The sequence below is a fragment of the Herpailurus yagouaroundi genome, unplaced genomic scaffold (assembly GCF_014898765.1).
Source record: "Herpailurus yagouaroundi ecotype Mexico unplaced genomic scaffold, PumYag 77, whole genome shotgun sequence".
NCBI classification, from domain to species: Eukaryota; Metazoa; Chordata; class Mammalia; order Carnivora; family Felidae; genus Herpailurus; species Herpailurus yagouaroundi.
Genome location: NW_024412388.1, coordinates 31,335,747 through 31,355,195, shown reverse-complemented (window position 1 = coordinate 31,355,195; position 19,449 = coordinate 31,335,747). Strand labels below are relative to the sequence as shown.

The 19,449-nt window shown below is 56.9% G+C and overlaps 1 protein-coding gene and 1 long non-coding RNA gene across 2 annotated transcripts in view; one reads left to right on the top strand and one right to left on the bottom strand.

Moving 5' to 3' along the window:
- Positions 1 to 15,539, bottom strand: part of LOC121026926 (uncharacterized) — a 27,717-nt gene extending 12,178 nt beyond the window's left edge. Inside the window, exon 1 of the long non-coding RNA XR_005788498.1 lies at positions 12,193 to 15,539. This is a non-coding gene — a long non-coding RNA (uncharacterized LOC121026926). The remainder of the gene's footprint in view (positions 1 to 12,192) is intronic.
- COL9A2 (collagen type IX alpha 2 chain) lies at positions 3,740 to 19,449 on the top strand. Its single transcript, XM_040469783.1, has 32 exons — positions 3,740 to 3,909; positions 5,108 to 5,182; positions 6,428 to 6,463; positions 6,550 to 6,612; positions 7,586 to 7,639; positions 7,752 to 7,787; positions 7,890 to 7,913; positions 8,236 to 8,289; positions 8,640 to 8,693; positions 8,800 to 8,847; positions 9,033 to 9,089; positions 9,172 to 9,225; positions 9,522 to 9,575; positions 9,918 to 9,971; positions 10,065 to 10,118; positions 10,238 to 10,291; positions 12,120 to 12,173; positions 12,589 to 12,642; positions 12,876 to 12,929; positions 13,908 to 13,952; positions 14,311 to 14,364; positions 14,967 to 15,020; positions 15,318 to 15,371; positions 15,461 to 15,532; positions 15,844 to 15,879; positions 15,982 to 16,026; positions 16,129 to 16,161; positions 16,377 to 16,523; positions 16,758 to 16,812; positions 17,136 to 17,324; positions 18,127 to 18,204; positions 18,657 to 19,449. The coding sequence occupies exons 1-32, from the start codon at positions 3,838 to 3,840 to the stop codon at positions 18,854 to 18,856; spliced, it is 2,067 nt and encodes a 688-aa protein (XP_040325717.1). The 5' UTR covers positions 3,740 to 3,837; the 3' UTR covers positions 18,857 to 19,449.

Below are 19,449 nucleotides of genomic sequence, written 5' to 3'. Positions count from 1 at the left end.
TACTTTTTTTAAAAGTTTATTTATTGGGGCGCCTGGGTGGCTCAGTCGGTTAAGCGGCCGACTTTGGCTCAGGTCACGATCTCGCGGTCCGTGAGCTCGAGCCCCGCGTCGGGCTCTGTGCTGACAGTTCAGAGCCTGGAACCTGTTTCAGATTCTGTGTCTCCCTCTCTCTGACCCTCCCCTGTTCATGCTCTGTCTCTCTCTGTCTCAAAAATAAATAAACGTTAAAAAAAAATTTTTAACGTTTATTTATTTATTTATCTTGAGAAAGAGAGAGAGAGAGAACCAGTAGGGGCGAGGCAGAGAGAGAGGTAGTCAGAGGATCTGAAGCAGGCTCTGTGCTGACAACAGAAAGCCCAATGTGGGGCTCGAACTCACAAACTGTGAGATCATGACCTGAGCCAAAGTCGGACACTTAACTGACTGAGCCACCCAGGTGCCCCTAAGATTTTATTTTTAAAATAAAAATTTTTAAATCTCTACACCCAACATGGGGCTTGAACTCACAACCCCAAGATCAAGAGTCATGTGCTCCACTGACTGAGTCAGCCAGGTACCCCTAAATTAATTTGACATCTCTGCAACAATGAGTCTTCCTATCCAGGAATGTGGATATACAACTCTCCACTTATTCAGAGTTTCCCTGCTCCTTAAGATTTGTATGTGACTGGCCTGAACCTCTAGTCCATGTCTTGTGGGACAATTTCTCTTGCTCAGCGCCTGCTTTGAGCTTTAGTTTCCACTGAATTGGTTCAGGTTATAAGCCCAAGTATGGTAGGTTGCATTTTCCAAAGATGGCCACACCCATATAGGTTCCACACCCCCCACACACATACGCTCCATGCTGTTCTTAAAATGTTACATTGACATTCGTTCATCAGGAGGTGGAGTCTCTGTTCCCTCCCCTGAAACTGGGAACACCTTTGAAATTGCCTGGACCAAGAGACTGCAGTGACATTGATGCTGTATGACTTCTGAGGCTAGATCCTGAGAGGCAATTCTGCTTCGGTCTGGTGTTTTCCCTCTCTCTTTGAGCTGCTATGTTTGAAGTTCGGCTACCTTGAAGCTGCTGTGCTGGAGAGACCCTGTGGAAAGCCCACAGATAAAGGAGAGAGCTTCCCGAGAAATTCCAGCTGTTCCCGCCCCAGCTCTCGGAGGCTTCCTAGTACAGACACCAGATGCATTGGGTAAAGAAGCGTTCTAGACGAGCCGAGCCCAGGCACATCTGACTGTAACCTCATGACAGACCCGGAGACAGAGCCAACCAACAGAGCCACTCCTGATCCAAGAAATTGTTGCTTTAAACCATCACATTTTTAGGTGACTTGCTATACAGCAAAAGACAACTAATACACTAGTATGTGCTATCCAGATGTGAAGCGCATCCCCTTTCTGTAATTTCCACCCACAAAAGAAAACTTACACGAGGCCCATGTGTATTTAGCTCACAAAGAGATGAAGAAATGAGCAACGTAAAAACCAACAGCTTTGGGGGTGCCTGGATGGCTCAGTCAGAAGAACATGTGACTCTCGATCTCAGGGTCATGAGTTCGAACCTCACGTTGGGTGTAGAGATTACTTAAATAGCAAAAAACCATGGTGGCTCATCGGTTGAGCATCTGACTCTTGATTTCATCTCAAGTTATGATCTCACAGTTTGTGGGATCTACCATGACAGTGTGGAGCCTTCCTGGGATTCTCTCTCTCCCCCCCCCCTCTCTCTGCCCCTCCCCTTCTTGCGTTCTTTCAAAAATAAATAAACAAATATTAAGAATATCAACAACAGGGGCACCTGGGTGGCTTAGTCGGTTAAGCGTCCGACTTCAGCTCAGGTCATGATCTGGCGGTCTGTGGGTTCGAGCCCCGCGTCCGGCTCTGTACTCTCGGCTCAGAGCCTGGAGCCTGTTTCAGATTCTGTGTCTCCCTCTCTCTCTGCCCCTCCCCTGTTCACACTCTGTCTCTGTCTCAAAAATAAATAAACATTTTAAAAAATTTAAAAAAATATATCCACAACAGGGGCAACTGGGTGGCTCAGTCACTTGAGGGTCCTACTTCAGCTCAGGTCATGATCTTGAGGTTTGTGAGTTCCAAAGAGCCTTGCATGGGGCTTGCATCCTGTGTCCCCCCCCTGCCCCCACCCCACCCCTCCCTCACTCATCTTCTCTTCAAAAAAAAAATTTTTTTTTTTTAATTAAACAACAACAACTTTGGCCATCCTATTTCTGAGATGTCTGTTACAAATATTACCCTCCTACCCTGGGCAAGGCCATCATCCTTCCCTCACTTCCTCCTCCTCTCTTCTTACCTCCTCTAAACTCCAAATTCCTTCCCACTCTGTTAGGCAGATCAATTAAATTCTCTCAAGCCTTCTCTCCCAAACTAAGCTCCAGGAACACGTCTCAAAGCTCAGGGCCCATTGCCCACGTGCCCCATGGGGTTGGACTTTCCTAAGTTCCAGAGAGTTGACTATTTTAGCTTATCTTGTGGTCCTCTCCCTCATACTGGGTACAGGATGGTAAAGAAAGTGTCCTCCATAAATCACAATAAAAGCGAAAACGTATCAAGCACCTAGTATGCGTGTCTGCTAGGTTAAGTACCTCATATACATCATCTCATCCAATCTTCACAAAAACCCTGTAAGACAGGGACTATCATCATCCCCTTTTACAGATGAGGCAACTGAGACATCATATAGTGTCAGGTGCCTGTGGTCATGGTTAGTGACAGTCTGATTCCAAATCACCCTACCAATATTACTTAAATGAATGGAAAGGAAGCTAAGACTGGAAGAGAGGTGATACTGGGTAAGTAGGCTTTGGAAACTGGTAAATAAGGTGGTGGCTGTTTCCACGAAGGTGGAGGAGATCACCCCGAATGAGAAAGAAGGCCCAGAGCTAGAGACTGTGGTGCTTAAAGATAAAGCTGCAGTGAAGAAAAGGCAATAGAAGAAGGCAATAGAAGAAGGAGGGCTGGACGGTGGAAGCTTCAAGGAGAGAATGGCCAAGGGCAGCTCCAGGAGCCAACAGCCTCCTGGGCGGTGGGGGGTGGGGGGAGCAGAGAGAGGGTTACTAAAGAGGGGCTGGGCCCCACTGGTGACCTCCAAGAGACGTATCTCCCTGCTGGGGCGGAAGCAGGGAGATGAGAGGGAAATGAAGGAGTCTGGAGGTGACGCACAGTCAACTCCATTATAGAGTTGGGGGAGGGGGGAGGGAAGCAAGAAGGAAAAGGTGGACAGGGGTATTCACGGGATGGCTGATCCAGGAAGGGCTTCGGTAGGTTCTCATAGAGAAGAGGCCTGACTGTGTGTGAAGTTGAACAAAGCGGTGCCTATGTTATAGACAGGGTCTGCAGAACCTAAAACTCACTCTGGGCCCCGGCCCTGGAGGAGAGAGGAAGGACCCAGGCCAGGGCTCGCAGGCAGAAGTGGCTGACCACCCGGCCAGCGATGGGGCGCGGGCTGCGGGTCCGGGGGAAAGTGCTGGGCCTTGAAGGTCGGGCTGGAGGGGGACCTCGGACGGCCTCCCGGAGAAATGGGACGACGGTCTCAGTCCTGCACCCCGGCCGCTCCTCGGAGGGCAGAGGGTGGGCTCCTCGGAGGGCAGAGGGTGGGCACTGGCTGCCGGACGGAGCGGGGCGGAGCTGGGCGCAGGGCGCCGGCCTCCCTCCCCCGGCCCTCTCAGGTGACAGACCCCGCGGGTCCCCGCCCCGCCCCGCCGCATATCCAGGCGGCCCGGCCCGGCCCGTCCGAGAGCAGCCAGCGCCGCCGCGCCCGGAGCCTCTGCGGGCCGGTGCGAGCGTGGACCCGGGCACCCGTCCTCCGCGACCCCGCCGCCCGCCATGGCCGCCGCGGCCGCCCCCCGCAGCCTCCTGGTGCTCCTCCAGGTGCTCGTGCTCGCCCTGGCGCAGATCGTAAGTCCCGCGGCCGCCGCCACGCCGGGGCCAGGGTGCGGGGTGGGGGGGTCCAGGGTGCGGGACCCAGGAGGCTGGTGAAGGGCTCGGCCTGTCTGCCCGCTACCCTGGCGCCCCCCCTGACGCCCCCCTCGGGTTCGTACGGCCCCGTGGCGCGCGTCCCCTCGGTGGGTGCGCACGGGGGCGCGTCCAGGCGCCGCGAAGGGAGGCGGACGAGCCGGGGAGCCAGAGGGACCCTGTCGGGGGACGCTCGGCCCAGCCTGGGACCGGCAGCGTGGCCAGGAGCTGGCGCCCGGTCCTGGCAGCCCCGAGAGCCCAGGTGGCGGGGGAGACAATGGTGCCCATTCACAGGGCTCCGGAGCCTCCGCCCCGCCTCCTCCCCGGGGGCCCCGGCTCCAGCCAGACGCCGCTCGGGCCGGCCGCTGCCCCTCGGCCCGGCTCCCACTCCCGCGCCCCCGTCGCGCTGCGGAGGGCCGCCGGGGGTGGGGGTGCTGGGGGCCTAACGGGACAGGGGCGCGATGGGGCCGGGCCCGGGCACCAGCCTGGCACTTCTCGGCCAGGGGAGGGCGCGGGCACCAGGCAGCCGCGCGACCCCTGCCTGGGTCGGGGCTGGCCCCCAAACGAGGGCAACCCGAGGGAGGAACGGCGCTGGGAGAGGGTTGCTCTGAGGGGAAGGGAGAACGGGCCTCCCTTCCCTACGCCCCCTCTCCTTGCGCCTCCCCCACTTTCCTTTCGAGCGAGAGGGAGGGGTACCTACTCACCATGTATACCTGTTGTTCATCTAAAAAGAATAATACGAGCAACCGTTCACTGGAGCCAGCAGTCTGCTGGGCACCGCCTCGCCTACCATCTGTGATTCACTTGCGCCGTCGGCATCTCCATCTCTTCCCCACCGCGACAGCCCAAGGGCAGCGCGGTCCGGTGGAAGGAGACCGGCGGCCCCAGCTCCACCACTTACTCTCTGTGATCATTCATAATCCTTCTGAGCCTGCTTCCTCAACTGCAAACTGGGGCTCGTGATAGTATCCGCCTGACAGTTCTGAGCGTTCCAAAAGACGGTACATGTAGTGGTACACAGTGCGGTGCACACTAGGTTCTCAATAAACGCAAGGGCGCTTGCGTTTCCCGGGGAGGCTCGCCGCTGGGACGCCCGGCTCCCTGCACAGTCTGAGGGCTGCACGCCTCTGTGTGTTTTCAGAGAGGTCCGCCCGGAGAACCTGGGCCCCCGGGCCCCCCAGGGCCGCCGGGAGTGCCTGGATCTGACGGCATCGACGTAAGTCTCCAACCTGGGCGGCGGGGGGGGGGGCGGGCGCCGCGGAGTGGGGGGGAGGCCGCGGACAAAGGCGAACTTTGTGAGCGGCCGCGGCGGTGGGGTGGGTGCCTGGAGATGCAGCGCCCCCTGTTGTCAGTAAGCGGCGCCGGCCTGCGCCACAAGGAGCCCGTTTGTTCTGGGAAACCTCAAAACTAGCGCTGAGATGCAAAGCCCGTTATAGCCGCCGGCGGACAAGGAGCTGCTGTTCCGTCTGCCGGCCGCAGCTCAAAGCGATTCCTTATCCCCCACCCCTACTCTCCCTTTTTTTTTTGGGGGGGGGGTGGGTGGGAGACGCCTTGCCCTGCCCCCTGGCACGTCTGCATTCTTCTTCAGGGTGGCTTGGGAGCCTTGGTCAGACCGCTGACCAGCTGAACCAGACTCCTGTCTCTTCCTTTGCATTTTCCTCCCCGATTTAGAACCAGCAGGGCTTGTTCCCTGCTCTCCCTAGCATGGTGAGGGTTAAATGCCTCATTCAGGAGGCTCCCCCAGGAGGTCAGCTCCATGTTTACCCATCTGGACAGACTTCTATTCAACCTGGCGCCCCCACCCTCCAAACACTGGGCGCTGGGTCCCTGCCAGACTCTCTGGCGGCTGCAGGCCCTGAACTGCCTGAAGTCCTCTCGGCCTGCATATAACTCCACAGGCCCTGGCTGTCCTCCACCATGGGTCCTTTGTCACTGGGGAAGGAGATCCTTCCTGCCTTAGGAACAGATTGAATCGACCCTCTTCATAGGCCGTCTTGGTCCTTGCTCTTGCCCCAGTCTCTTCTTTTCCTGACCCCAATCCAGAAAAGAGCTGCTCCCTACCCAGTTCACCTCCCTTTCATGTTTTTCTGAAAGTCCCAGTTTCTCCCACACTTGCCCAAATCCAAGAGACACCCACTCTCTGAGGTAACTTGGAGCCCACAACCTTATCTGTGGGTCTTCTAACTGGCACCTTACCAACATCTATGTGTCTATAACCCGCTTGCACGTTAACAGCACCTCTCCAACCTGGCTGGGGTTGGTCTCAATCCATCTATGATTTTTTTTTTTTTTTGAGGGAAAGGGAGCTATTTTCAAAAAGAAAAAAAAAAAAAAAAGCAAGGCTGAGGGGATGCAGGACAGAAGAAAGTGAGGAGAGGGGCTGTGGGGCCAGCCAGCCAGGGCTGCCCATTTGGGGTAGCATGAGCCACAGGGTGCTGTCTAACCAACTCCTATCTTACAGGGTGACAAGGGGCCCCCTGGGAAAGCTGGGCCTCCGGTGAGTGCTTTTTTTCCTCTTTGACCTTTGACCTTTCTAGTTCTTGCCCTCCTCTGGCTAATATTTGCCCCGCCTCTGTTGTTAAGGGACCTAAGGGAGAACCTGGCAAAGCGGGGCCAGATGGGCCGGACGGGAAGCCTGGGATTGATGTGAGTACCTGAGTGTCTGGTAAAGCCAGTTGGGGCTCCACTCACTGACTTCCAGAGTCCAATTCTGGCATCTTCTCTCTCTTCTGTTCAGAGCAGGGCAGCAAGGTGGAGACTATAGCTATGAGTTCCCTTCACCTCCATATGACTTGTGACCCCACAGCCACCCCAGGAGCGTGAATCGCAGGCACATGGGGGTCCAAACAGGGGTTCTGTTCATCTGTAGCAGCCAGGATTTAGTCTCACATTTCCAGCCTCCAAGTAGCAGATTGAACACTGTGCATGGAGCTGTCCTTTCCTTCCCTATTCCCTTCCCTACTACCCCCTCGCGGCCCCAGGAGCAATGCAGGACAGGAACATTATTCGTCGATACCACAGAATTCCCAGGAGCCCCAAGGTCACAGGCTCCTGGACACAGCCAGAACCATTGAGACAGTCATCTGATTGAGGAATACACCTGGGTCAGTCACTAAAAGATGGGAGGAGAAAGAGGTCCCATGAGTTGCCTTTGCCCTGTTGGCTCAAGAGGGTCATCATGGCTATGAACAGCCACCAGGACCCCTCCAAATTTTCCACAACCTGCAAAGATTAAGAAGCACACTGCCTTCCACTGGCATATTGGTTCTCACATCCATCCAGAGAGGTAAACATGATTAACCCATTTTGGAGATGTGAACACTAAGGCTTGGAAAAAGTTGCCAAGGGCAGACAGACGTCAAGAAAATGGCCGTGCAGACCAAATCTTGGGGCCTTGGTTTCTCATCTTTCATAAAAGAGTAATCCTTCTGCCTTCCTGTCTCCCAGGGTTGCTGTGAGCACTGGGGGAGGGGAAAGCAGTGTTGCAGTCACTTGACCTTCATGGAGTGGGGTGGGAAGCAGCTGGGGCCTGCCCAGGAGAGACTTCAGGCCCTGCCCTCTCCTGTGGTTCAGGGAACAAGTTTGCCCTTCACTGATCTACCTTCTGTTTCTTCCCCAGGGTCTAACTGGAGCCAAGGGGGAGCCTGGCCCCATGGGGATCCCTGGAGTCAAGGTAAGTGGCCTGCTGGGGACTCAGCTTGGGCCATCCAAGGAAGGGGCTGTGGTAGAGAGGAGCAGAGACCTAGGAGACCCCAGCCTCTGAACCTCTCCCATTGCTCTTGCAGGGCCAGCCCGGCCTCCCAGGTCCCCCTGGCCTGCCAGTGAGTATAATAACCTGCAAGGGATTCAAGGGACCCTTTGTGGGTAGAGGGGGGGACTTGCAGAAGGAGCCATGAACCCAATTTCCTTTCCTTCTGTTCCAGGGCCCTGGCTTTGCTGGACCTCCTGTAAGTCCTTCTGGATGGGACAGGGTCCCTGGGACTCTTGGGGAAGGAGGATACAGAAGGACGGGCCATCAAGGGGAGGGGCCAGCATCCTGTGATGGTGTCCAGAACAGGCAGACTTCCGGGAGAACTCTGGGCCAGCTCACTCTGGGCCTACCTGCTGCCTCTGGGATTCTATGGCCCTTAAAGCCCTAAGTTGTCAGTCTCTCTGGGCTTGGTTCCAAAGTAAAAGTGGAGAAGGGGCTTCTAGGTGCCTATCCCTACCTTGGCATCAGGGTGGGCTAAACCTCCAAGGCATCCTAGCCAGTGACAGCTTTCCTCCTAGGGACCACCTGGACCTGTTGGCCTCCCTGGTGAGATTGGAATCACAGGCCCCAAGGTGAGCCCCAACCACCCCTCTGCTCACGCTGCCTCCTGCCCTCTAACCTCCAAGCTGGCAAGCTGGAGTCTCTCCAGCAGCTCCTGGGCCTGCTTCTGGCCAGCAGGCAGCTCCTTCAGGTCTGGGGCAGAAGCCTCTCCCGCTGAGCCCACCTTGCTGTAGGTGGTTCAGGAAAGCCAAGGGCTGGGGCCACTCCCTGCAATTAGGCCTCTTATCTCCCCAAGATCTCAGATCTCAGAAGGTGACCTGGAGGACAGGGTGGACAGGACAGTATCAGGGACTGGAGGAGGGGGCAGAGTGACCCCGGAAGAGCCGGACAGGAGTATGATCTTGGCCCATCTTGTTTCCAGGGGGATCCTGGACCAGAGGGGCCACCAGGGCCCCCGGGGCCACCTGGCAAACCGGTAAGTGTCCCCAGACTTCCCGCATGGGGAAGGATGAGGGTCTTTGGCACAAGCCTGAGGTGGGAAAGGCTCAGGTCAGGCTTCATCTCCATATATCTGCTCTCAGGGCCGCCCAGGAACCATCCAGGGTCTGGAAGGCAGTGCGGATTTCTTGGTGAGAGGAGGCCCTGGGGCGGGTCTACTGTGGGGAAGGGGTGGGTCGGCTTTGGAGGTAGAGTCAGTGGGATGGCGAGGGGCTGCCCCACGGAGGTTCAGCCAAGTGGGGTGAGAGGAGGGTCTGGGAGTTGGCAAGACAGGGCAGGCCGGTGACCACAGAACCTGGCGGGATTTTCTTTCCAGTGTCCAACCAACTGTCCGGCGGGTGTGAAAGGCCCCCCAGGGCTGCAGGGAGTGAAGGTGAGCTACTGGCCCAAGTCCTTGGAGGGCAGAGCAGGTGGTTGGGAGGCGACCTCACACTGAGTTCCCTCCTTCCCTTCAGGGGCATCCTGGCAAACGCGGGGTTCTGGGAGATTCTGGCCGCCAGGGGAGGCCCGTGAGTATGAGGAACAGAGGGCTACAGAGGTGTGTGTGAAGAGGGTCTTACAGGGACCGCCCCTTCTTCATCCCTTCTCCTTCCCCTGTGGGTCTCTGGGCACTGAGCTGAGAAGCAAGAGGCCTATATTCCAGGTCAGCGTGTCTCTGGACAAGTACCTTCTCTTTGCTGGGCCTCCCTTTTCCCACGGGTTCTAGGGTCCTTCCTGTCTGCTTTTTCTGGGAAAGGGACGGTATCTTTGGATGTCTGTATGTCCGATCTGCCTGCCTGTCTGATCACTCATTCCTGCCCCACAGGGTCCCAAGGGAGACGTGGGTGCCTCTGGAGAGCAAGGCATCCCTGGACCACCGGTAAGGAATGCTCCTCCTGGGACCCCCCTCTCCTCATCCTAAGGGATCTTAGTGGCGCCATTCCCTTGCTCTGGCCTTTAACCTGTAAAAGAAACACCTGTGTCCAGTTGGCACGTCTCTGGGTGGAGAGAGGGAGGCTGTCAGAAATTGAGGGACAGGCACCAAAGCTGTCAGCCAGAAGACTCAGCTGAGGCCCAGGTTTTGCCTCTGTCCCCTTGAGTGACCCTGGTGAGTCCCTCCCCATCTCTGAGCTTCAGTGTCCCCTCTCTGAGATAGGGACTATGCTGCCCGCCTCAGAGGAGCCTTGAAATCGCCATTGCTGTCATTCTTGTGTCTTGACAGGGTCCCCAGGGCATCAGGGGCTACCCAGGCATGGAGGGACCCAAAGGAGAGACGGTAAGTCGGGGGTGTCCTGCAATAGCTGTCATGAACAGCCCCCTGGCCTCTGGGGTCCAGCCAGAACTGACTGTACCTCTTTTCTCTCCCCAGGGTCCTCGTGGGTACAAAGGCATGGTGGGCTCCATTGGTGCTGCTGGGTCACCAGTAAGTGTCCTCTTGCTCCTGCACACATACCTCCTCCAGGCTGGAGCTCCTGGAGCTGCAAAGGGAGTGGGGCCCCCTGAGCCCATGTGATCTGGATGCCTGTTTGTCCTTCTTGCCAGGGTGAGGAAGGTCCACGGGGGCCGCCAGGCCGAGCCGGGGAGAAGGGCGATGTGGTGAGTCCTCAGCCACCCTTTGTCCAGCCAGGGTCCCTGGAGAGTACTAGGGGGGGGGCCACCCAAGGCTCGTGTGCAAGTGTGTGTGTGTGTGTGTGTGTGTGTGTGTGTGTGTGCATTACTCTGGTGTCTATACGAGTGTGTGTGTGTGTGTGTGTGTGTTACTCTTTCCATGCGGATGCATGATTGTGTGTGCGTGCGTCACTCTGTGTTTGTATGGGTGCACACGAATGTGTTGCTTTGTGTGTGTCTTTGCAGGTGCGCGTGTGTGTGTTACTCTGAGTGTCTATGTGAATGCATGGGGGTGTGTGCGTGAGTTACTCTGCGTCTGTACTTTGTGTGTCTGCAAGTGCGTGCATGTGTGTGTGCGTTACCCTGTGTGTCTGTGCAGGTGAGTGATCCGTGCGGGGCAGGAGCCTCTGTGCTGGGAGCCCAGGCACCCCACCAGCCCCCACTCCTGCAAGCCCAGCCTGTGCTGATCACATTCAATTTGGGAGAAGGCATAGGATCCAGTCCCACGCTCGCTGTGGCCAGACAATGAAATTCCAGCAAATCAGCCATGGGGCTAATGGGATTTGGTCTATATCCCAGTTCTCTTAGCTTTTTAAAAAAATTAATAGACTTTCTTTTGAGCAGTTCTGAGTTTATAGAAAAACTGAGCAGTAACTAAACTTTCTTAAAAGTTTTTTATGTTAAGTTTTTAAACACATATAAAAGTAGAGAGAATTATATGCTGAATTTCTATATACCTGTCTCCCCAAATTCACACTTTGCCCTATTCAGTCCACCACTTTGTTGCTGATATTTTATATTCTTCCTTTTTAAATTTTTTTTTCAACGTTTATTTATTTTTGGGACAGAGAGAGACAGAGCATGAACGGGGGAGGGGCAGAGAGAGAGAGGGAGACACAGAATCGGAAACAGGCTCCAGGCCCTGAGCCATCAGCCCAGAGCCTGACGCGGGGCTCGAACTCCCGGACCGCGAGATCGTGACCTGGCTGAAGTCGGACGCCTAACCGACTGCGCCACCCAGGCGCCCCTATTCTTCCTTTAAAAAAATAATATATTATTTACTTTGGGTGGGGGGGAGAAAGAGAGATAGCTCTAGTGGGGGAGGGGCAGAGAGAGGCGGAGAGAGAGAGAATCCCAAGCAGGCTTCATGCTCAGAGCAGAGCCTGACACGGGGCTCGATCCCATGAACTGTGAGATCATGACCTGAGCCAAAACCAAGAACCGGGCACCCAACTGACTGAGCCACCCAGGTGCCCCTGTTGTTGATATTTTCAAGCAAATCTTTGCCTCAACATCATGTCATTTCACTCCTAAATACTTCTGTCTGTATATCTTGAAAATAAGGGCTTTTTCTCACATATCATTCACTTTCATACCAACAAGATTATCAATTATTCCTTAATATCAGCAAATATCAGTTATTCCTTAATATCAGTCTATGTTCAGTGTTTCCCAATTGTCTCAAAAATGTCTCTTCAGGGTTCTTGTTCAAATCAAGACCCAAAGTCCACACATTGTATTTGGTTGTGTTCCTTCATATAAGTGGAGCTCAGAGCCCAGGTGAGGTCTCAGTGAGTGCTGGTTCCTATCCCTGCACTTGCCCAGCCCAGCCTAGCCCAGTCCCATCAGCTTGGCACTGACCTCTACTCCCTCCCCTCTGGGCCTCAGGCCCCTCTTCTCCAGCCCCTGCACAATGTGGCCTGTGGCAAGAGGGACCCTGAGAGCTGGAGGTCCCTGTTCTCAGTGCTCCCCTCTCTGATCAGCCCGGCAGGGGTTCAGCATCTCAAAGGTGACCTCATTTCTATCTACTTTGCAGGGCAGCCAAGGTGTTCGAGGACCCCAGGGAATAACAGGCCCGAAGGGAGCAACCGTAAGTGGCCCAGGCTTACCCAGACAGAGAGCGGGGTCAACTCTGTCCAAGCTTCAGAGGACGAGGAGCCTGAGATTCTGGATTGAGCTCTGTTGCTGGCGGGTTGGCTCTGTGACCTTGGGAGAGGCCCTCTTTCTGTGCCTTAGTTCTTTCACCTGTAAATGGGGTGGTGATGTAGCAGAGGTTTGGGGAAGCTTGCAGCAATCTGGGACACTTGTCATCCACTGAGGAAGGACTGTGGCCCATCACCCCAAATCGTCTTCCCATTTCTGCCCCCCCCCCCCACTGAGTTGGCTGGTGGGGGTTCCTGAGATAACCAGACCCACTTCCTACCTACACACTGACTGCAGCTGTCACAGAGGGACATGGGTGGGTGGCCTGACCCCAGGCATCTCCCCACTTTCCTTCTGAGCAGGGCCCCCCAGGCATCGACGGCAAGGATGGGACCCCAGGCACACCTGGCATGAAGGTATGAGTGGGGATTGCCAGTAGAGTTGGGGAGTGGTCAGGGTTCCTCCCAGCTCAGGCCCTGAGTCTCATCACACTGATCCTGGAGGCGTAGGAGCCTGGGATCCTCAAGTGCGCCACTGATGCATCCCTGCTTGCCTCTGGGCCTCAGTTTCCTTACTTGCACGGGGGCAGAAGCCATGGACCCTCTAGCTGGAGCTTTCACTTGTGCCTCTGGTTCTCTGTCTCTCCCAGGGCAGTGCAGGACAGGCGGGGCGGCCAGGAAACCAAGGCCACCAGGGCCTAGCGGTGAGTACGGGGTGGAGTCCCAGGGGCGGCCCCAGGGGCAAATTGCTTCTCCTGCTCAGTGTTGCCCACTTCCCCATGGTGGCATGAGTGGTTGATGAGGTGGAAATCCACACACCCAGGGATCTTGCTCTAGTCCTTGTCCCCACCCAGCCCAGACCTCATCACCACCTCTGTGGCCCCTGGCCTGGATTAGGCCTCATCATTTGGACAGTTGCTCTAGCCTTCTCTTTGATCATTCCAATTCTCCATGTTGGTTATTTCCCACTAAGGCACTTTTCATGGCCCTCACTGCCTCCAGGAAAGTCATTCCATCCAGTCATTCAAGACATGGTTACTGAGTCCCCAGGGTGCACTGAGAGGCAGAGAAAATTGTGAACAGGACAGCTGCAAGGCTTGTCCTCACAGCTCATTTTAGCATTCAAGGCCACCATAATCTGACCCCACCATACCCTTCCATCCTCACCAGCCACGGCCCCTCCGTGTCCTCTCCTTTCTCAGGGAACCCTGCCTTGCCTCTTCTACCCCTACACCTTCAGGCCTTTGCACGTGCTTCTGCTTGGAATGCCCTTCCCTACCTCTCTGTGCCTTCTCACCATTCAGGGCCACCTCCATCGCACACCTTCTGGAAGCCCAGTCCATGGGACGCCCCCTGCCTCCCTGCTGGAGGTGCTGAGGCCAAAGCCTGATAACAGGCCTGTGTGCAGATTGTGTTCCTGTAGTCATTTACATGTGCCTGTGAACACAGGGTGCTTCTCTTCTCCCCATAGACTATAGGCCCCTCTGTACCCCCGTCCTCTCCCACCAGGGCTCAGGGTACAGTCAACTCTGTGATGCCATGGCTGGGCCTTCTGTTGTTCAGCTCCCACAAGCCAGGGCTGAGGAAGGGAGGGGATCTGAAATGGGGATAGGAGGTAAAGCAGGAGGTGCCTGGGGCTCCCCAGTGCCAGGATAGAAACTGATGTCATCTTCTTTCTCCAGGGTGTGCCGGGCCAGCCTGGGACAAAAGGAGGCCCTGGAGACAAGGTAAGGTGACCTCAAGCTGAGGACAGGATTGGCTTCATCTGAGCAAGGGAGCCTGGGGGGCAGGGTCCAGGGGCATGGCTAAAAGACCCTAAGGCCCAGGCCTCAACCCCGGCTCAACAACAGTGTCTAAGCACCTCCTTCCTGCCGCTCCCCTCAGCCCTCTGTGGACACAGGATGGCATGGCTCCCAACCAGAGGAGAAACAAACAGGAAAATAAATGGACTCCAAAAGACCTGACCAAGAACACCTTTTCCCCAACTCATTTGGTTCTAGATTCTGTTTAGGGTTCATCAGGCTTCTGCAAGATCAAGAGCTTGACTAGACCCCCCAGACTGACCTGAAAACTATTTTCCTGCAGGGGGAGCCAGGCCAGCAGGGCCTCCCTGGATTCTCTGGTCCTCCTGGGAAGGAGGTAAGTGTCCCTTCCCTGACATAGGGCTCTTGCATTAGTCCCCCTCCCAGGTCTGAAGACCCTGCACTCAGCATATGCAGCCTGGGTGAGAGTGTGGGGTGAAGCCCTAGTTTAGGGGGGCCTGAATGGCAGTCTGGGCTATGCCACTGACTCACTGACCCAGGGAGACACCCCTTTTCCACTCTGGGTCCTTGTTTCTCTATGTACAGTGTGGTGATGGCGGGATTGGTTCTGTTCTATATGGGTATGACATCCTCAGATGGCCAAGTTGACTGGGGCTAAGAATCCAGCAGAGTCATTCATTCATTCATTCATTCATTCCTTAAACATTCACCAAATACCTGCAACTGTGTTAGATGCTGAGATAGTCTCATACTCGGAGTTTACAGTTTAGTGGAAAAGGCAGATATTAAATAAATGATCACATGATGACTGACTACAACTATGTGGGGTCCTACTGAAGGAAAAGGACAGGGACCCAAAGAACAGGGGAAAAATGATGAAGTGAATTAGCTGAGACCCAGGGAGGGTAGGGGTTAGCCAGCCGTGGAAGGGAGGGATGCACCAGGCCCATTGCCTCACTCCCAGTTTCTGTCCCCCAGGGAGAGCCAGGACCTCAAGGAGAAATCGGACCCCGAGGCATCATGGGGCAGAAGGTAAGTGCCTGGCACAGTGGTCCCTCCCTGGGGGCCTTTGCAGCAGCTGGCACCACTGGACCCAGGATCTGGGTCCTATCCACGGCTCCAGCACCTGCCTAGTCCTGCCCAGCCTTGTGAGGCCTTCCTGGCAAGGGCCCCAGTTTGCTGGTCTGTAAAGTGGAGCAAAGGACTCAGTGCTGGTGTGGAGGAATGGAGGGCATCCTGACCAGCAGGGCCTGGGGTCTGGAGGGGGCGACCGAGGAGGGGGTGTGTGTCATCCTCTAGCCTGTGTGTCATCCTCTCTTTCCATTTCAGGGTGACCAGGGTGAGAGGGGGCCGGTGGGGCAGCCAGGCCCTCAAGGACGGCAGGTTAGTGGAGGCGGCCAGCTGTGATGGGCAGTGGGGAGCATGTCTGGACACCTCATTTGATACACTACTCTGGGTTCTTTTCTCCTCAGGGACCCAAGGGGGAGCAGGGGCCTCCCGGAATTCCAGGGCCCCAAGGCTTGCCAGGCATCAAGGGAGACAAGGTACCAAATGGGGCTGGAAAATACCTGGGCAAGAGGCTTCAGGACCCGGGGGGGGGGGGGGGGGGGGGGCGCCCCCCGGGGCGCGCCCCCCCCCCCCGCGCCGCGCCGCCCAGGAGCTCAGGTGGGTCCTTCCTCAGCCCTCCAGATCTTCGCGGAAAAATATGTCCGGCGGGTCCCAGGCGGCCCTGGGGAACAGGGAGGAGCTGCAGAGGGGTGTGGCCAGGACCGGGGGTTGCGGGGGCGGGGGAGGGGGCACCCAGACGTCCCGGGAGAGGGGAACTCACCAAGTCCTGACTGCCCGCTTGCTGCAGGGCTCCCCAGGGAAGACCGGACCCCGCGGCGGCGTGGTGAGTACCAGCGTCTCCCCTCCCCCCGCGTTCCGGGCGGCGGCGGCGGCGGCGGCGGGTGGGGGTCCGTCGCCGCTCTGACTCGCTGTGCTCAATTTGCAGGGCGACCGGGGGGTGGCCGGTCTCCCAGGAGAGAAAGGCGAGAAGGTGAGCTGGCCGCGCGGGTACGGCCGGGGCGGGTGGGGGGGGAGGGTGGGGGGCGGGCTCTGGGGCTTCAGCGCCCGTGACCCGGCTTCCCTGTGCCTGCAGGGCGAGTCTGGCGAGCCGGGGCCCAAGGGACAGGTGAGTCCAGCCCCCGCGAAGCCGCGCCCCGCTGCCCGGCGACGGCTGCTGTCCCGGCCTCCTCCCTCTCCTCCCGCACCTTCCCCTCCCCTTCTCCTCCCAGTCCACCCCCTCCTCCTCCCACCCCCCACTCTCCCCTCCCCTCCCCCTCTCCCTCCCCGGCGCGTGCGAACTCTCACGGCCGCTCCGCACCACCCCCACCCCCGCCCCGGCAGCAAGGAGTCCGCGGAGAACCCGGCTACCCGGGCCCCAGCGGGGATGCGGGCGCCCCGGGGGTGCAGGGCTACCCCGGGCCCCCCGGCCCTCGAGGACTAGCTGGAGACCGAGGCGTGCCGGGACTGCCGGGGAGACAGGGCGTGGCGGTGAGTCGGCCCCCAGGAGCGGGGAGTCTCCCGGTAGGAAATCCCTTTGCGGGCGCGGCTGACCCCTCAAAGGCTGGGAGTCCCCGGAGCCAGCTGGCTTCCCTGAGGCCCCACCTCGGACGGCTTGGGGGTGGGTGCGGCGGGGGGGGATTTCTGTCCGATGCCGCACAGACTTCCGTGGGAGAATGGGAGCCGGCCAGGGGCTTCTTCCTGGAAGGCCTTCTCTGCTCGCAGGGCCGAGATGCCAGTGACCAGCACATCGTGGCGGTGATGATGAAGATGATGCAAGGTGAGGGCGGGGGCAGCACCCCCTCCTCCTCCCAGTCCAAGCCGGCACGGCGCCACCCCTTAGGAGCTGCTCCACTTGGCCCTGCCCGAGGGTCTGCAGGCCTGGGTGCTCTTTCCAGCTCTGCTTCCAAGAGGCCGGGGACCTATGTACATCTGTCCACGCTGGATCTCTGACTTCCGCAAACCGGGGGGAATGGGACATTAAACACGGGGCTTTCTCCTCTGCACACCTAGGGGCCCGGCTCGTGGGGGACGCTCTGCCTTCCCATTTCACCGAGCCCACCCCCATCTCACAGACCTCTCCTCTCCCTCCCTCCCTTCCAGAGCAACTGGCAGAGGTCGCTGTGAGTGCCAAGAGGGAGGCCCTGGGTGCGGTCGGGATGATGGGTCCCCCAGGACCCCCTGGGCCTCCTGGGTACCCAGGCAAGCAGGGACCCCACGGGCACCCTGGCCCTCGGGGTGTCCCTGGCATCGTGGGAGCCGTGGGTCAGATTGGCAATACAGGGCCCAAGGGTGAGTGCTGTTCTATGGTGGGGGTGGGGACTGGGCAGGTATGGACTTGGCCAAGGCCAGACCCCAATTGGGTTATGGGTTGTGTGGTCTGATGGCTCAGCCTCCTGTTTTCTCTTTCATCATTCCCCCTCTCCGGATGAGGTACACTTTCCCCCACTCCCTCAGCAAAATTTTCCAGAAGTCATATGTGACTCCTGGGCTTGCTTTCTCAGTAGAAAATTGATGGAGATGAATGTACTATTTTATAACTTGGGTATTTGGGGAGGGGGGTGTTGTTATAAATTTGCTTAGTGGTACTCCATAAACATACTTCCATGTCTCTAGAAGCGGGGAGGTAAGTTAGCAAAGTAGTAAAGCATGGAAGCTTGAGAGTCACAAGACAGGTGTCTGTCCAGACTCTGCCACTTTCTCCTTATAGACCTTGGACAAGTTACCTGATAATCTCCCTGGGCCTTAGATTTATCATCTGTAAAATGGGAGATGTTAATAACAACCACCTCATAGCATTGTCCTGAGGATTACATGTGGAGGTAATTTACGTAGAGTTGGCACATAGTAAATATTAGCTATCATTATTATTATTAGATGCTTTCCTGTAATGAACTTGATTGGCTGTCGCCTTCCATCCTGTCTGGACCTTCCCTTTCTTAACCAGTTCTGCAGACGTTTCCAACTTTCCCCTATTATAAACTAGCATAAAACAGGAATAATTGCTGTGTGTGAAATAGAAATGAAATAGCAACCAAAGTAGAAAAAACATCCTCCAGTTGTGAAAAGTGAAGGCTTCTTTCTTTCTCCGCAGGAAAACGCGGCGAGAAGGGTGACCGGGGAGAGATGGGACGTGGGCATCCCGGGATGCCTGGGCCCCCGGGGATCCCAGGTAAGACCTTGGCCCTGCCGAGCGGCAGTTCTGTCCCTCAGCTCTGGGATTCAGGACCTGCAGACACTTGGGTCTCTGCCCTGGCGGCCTCTTGCTCAGCCAGCTCATTCTCCTACATCCAGCTTTTGCATCCCTTTGGAGCACCCGGGAGCTGCTGGGTGGGGTCTGGCTGGGAACCAGACAGCTGAGATTCTGAGGACATCCTGGCTTGTACCAAAATCTGCTTCATGTAGGAAAATGAAAAGGCATTTGCTCCCAAGATTCACTAATTGGGAGGTGGGAGTAATGGATAATGCGACTCTCTCAGAACCCGTCTGGGGCAGTCCCTTTTTCCTGGCCTCATCCTTGACCTCATCCCACCCCCACCACTTCCCTGAAAAACGGGACTGAGAATCCTACAGCCAGCCGAGACAGGAGGCGGCCCTGATGTCCCGGTCTTCTCCCTTTCACAGGACTCCCTGGCCGGCCCGGCCAAGCAATCAACGGCAAAGATGGAGCTCGGGGATCCCCAGGGGCCCCGGGAGAAGCAGGCCGACCAGGCCTGCCAGGCCCCATGGGGCTGCCAGGCTTCTGTGAGCCTGCGGCCTGCCTTGGAGCCTCGGCCTATGCCTCTGCACGCCTCACAGAACCTGGATCCATCAAAGGGCCATGAGCATGAGGCTGGGACAGAGCCCGGTGGGCACCCTGGGGGGAAAGGACTGGGTTCCCTCTGGATGGACACATACCCCATCCCTCAGCCCAGGAAGCCAGTTTTCCCAGGACCTTCCATCTGGGACCCAGGAGTCCTGAGAAAAAGGAAATTCTAAAATATGGGGGAAGGAAAGGGAGGGCATTGGAATGAAAAGTTGAGACCGACAGGGCGAGTGTCACCCGAAAGTCCCAGCTCCAAAGCAGATGGGTGGCTTTCCTTCCTGGAGCATGACTCGGAAGTTACCAAAACAAATGTCTCCTTAATCTGTGCCATCTTCCAGGGGCCATCTTCTTTGGGGCAGGTGGACTGAGGTCTCTGCCCGTCCCTGATTCCATCTTCCTCCCCTGTACTTGCTGGGTGATGGCTGGTGGGTGACTCCCCAGAGGTGGCCATCCTTAAGCCAGCCCCACTATTTCCTCCCTGCCTCCCTCCCATCTGAGTATTTAAACACCCATCTCCCCTCTCTTCCTGGCATTATCCCCTCCCATCCTCACCCCTTCCCCGAGATCCATCCAGGCCTTTCTGTAAATAAAAGCCCCCGACTTGGATACGAA

Excerpts from the sequence above, each read along its gene's own strand:
- COL9A2 (XM_040469783.1), top strand. The coding sequence starts at position 3,838 with ATGGCCGCCGCGGCCGCCCCCCGCAGCCTCCTGGTGCTCCTCCAGGTG. Across the intron at positions 6,464-6,549 it reads CTGGGAAAGCTGGGCCTCCG|GGACCTAAGGGAGAACCTGG; the intron begins GTGAGTGCTTTT and ends TCTGTTGTTAAG. Across the intron at positions 8,290-8,639 it reads TTGGAATCACAGGCCCCAAG|GGGGATCCTGGACCAGAGGG; the intron begins GTGAGCCCCAAC and ends TCTTGTTTCCAG.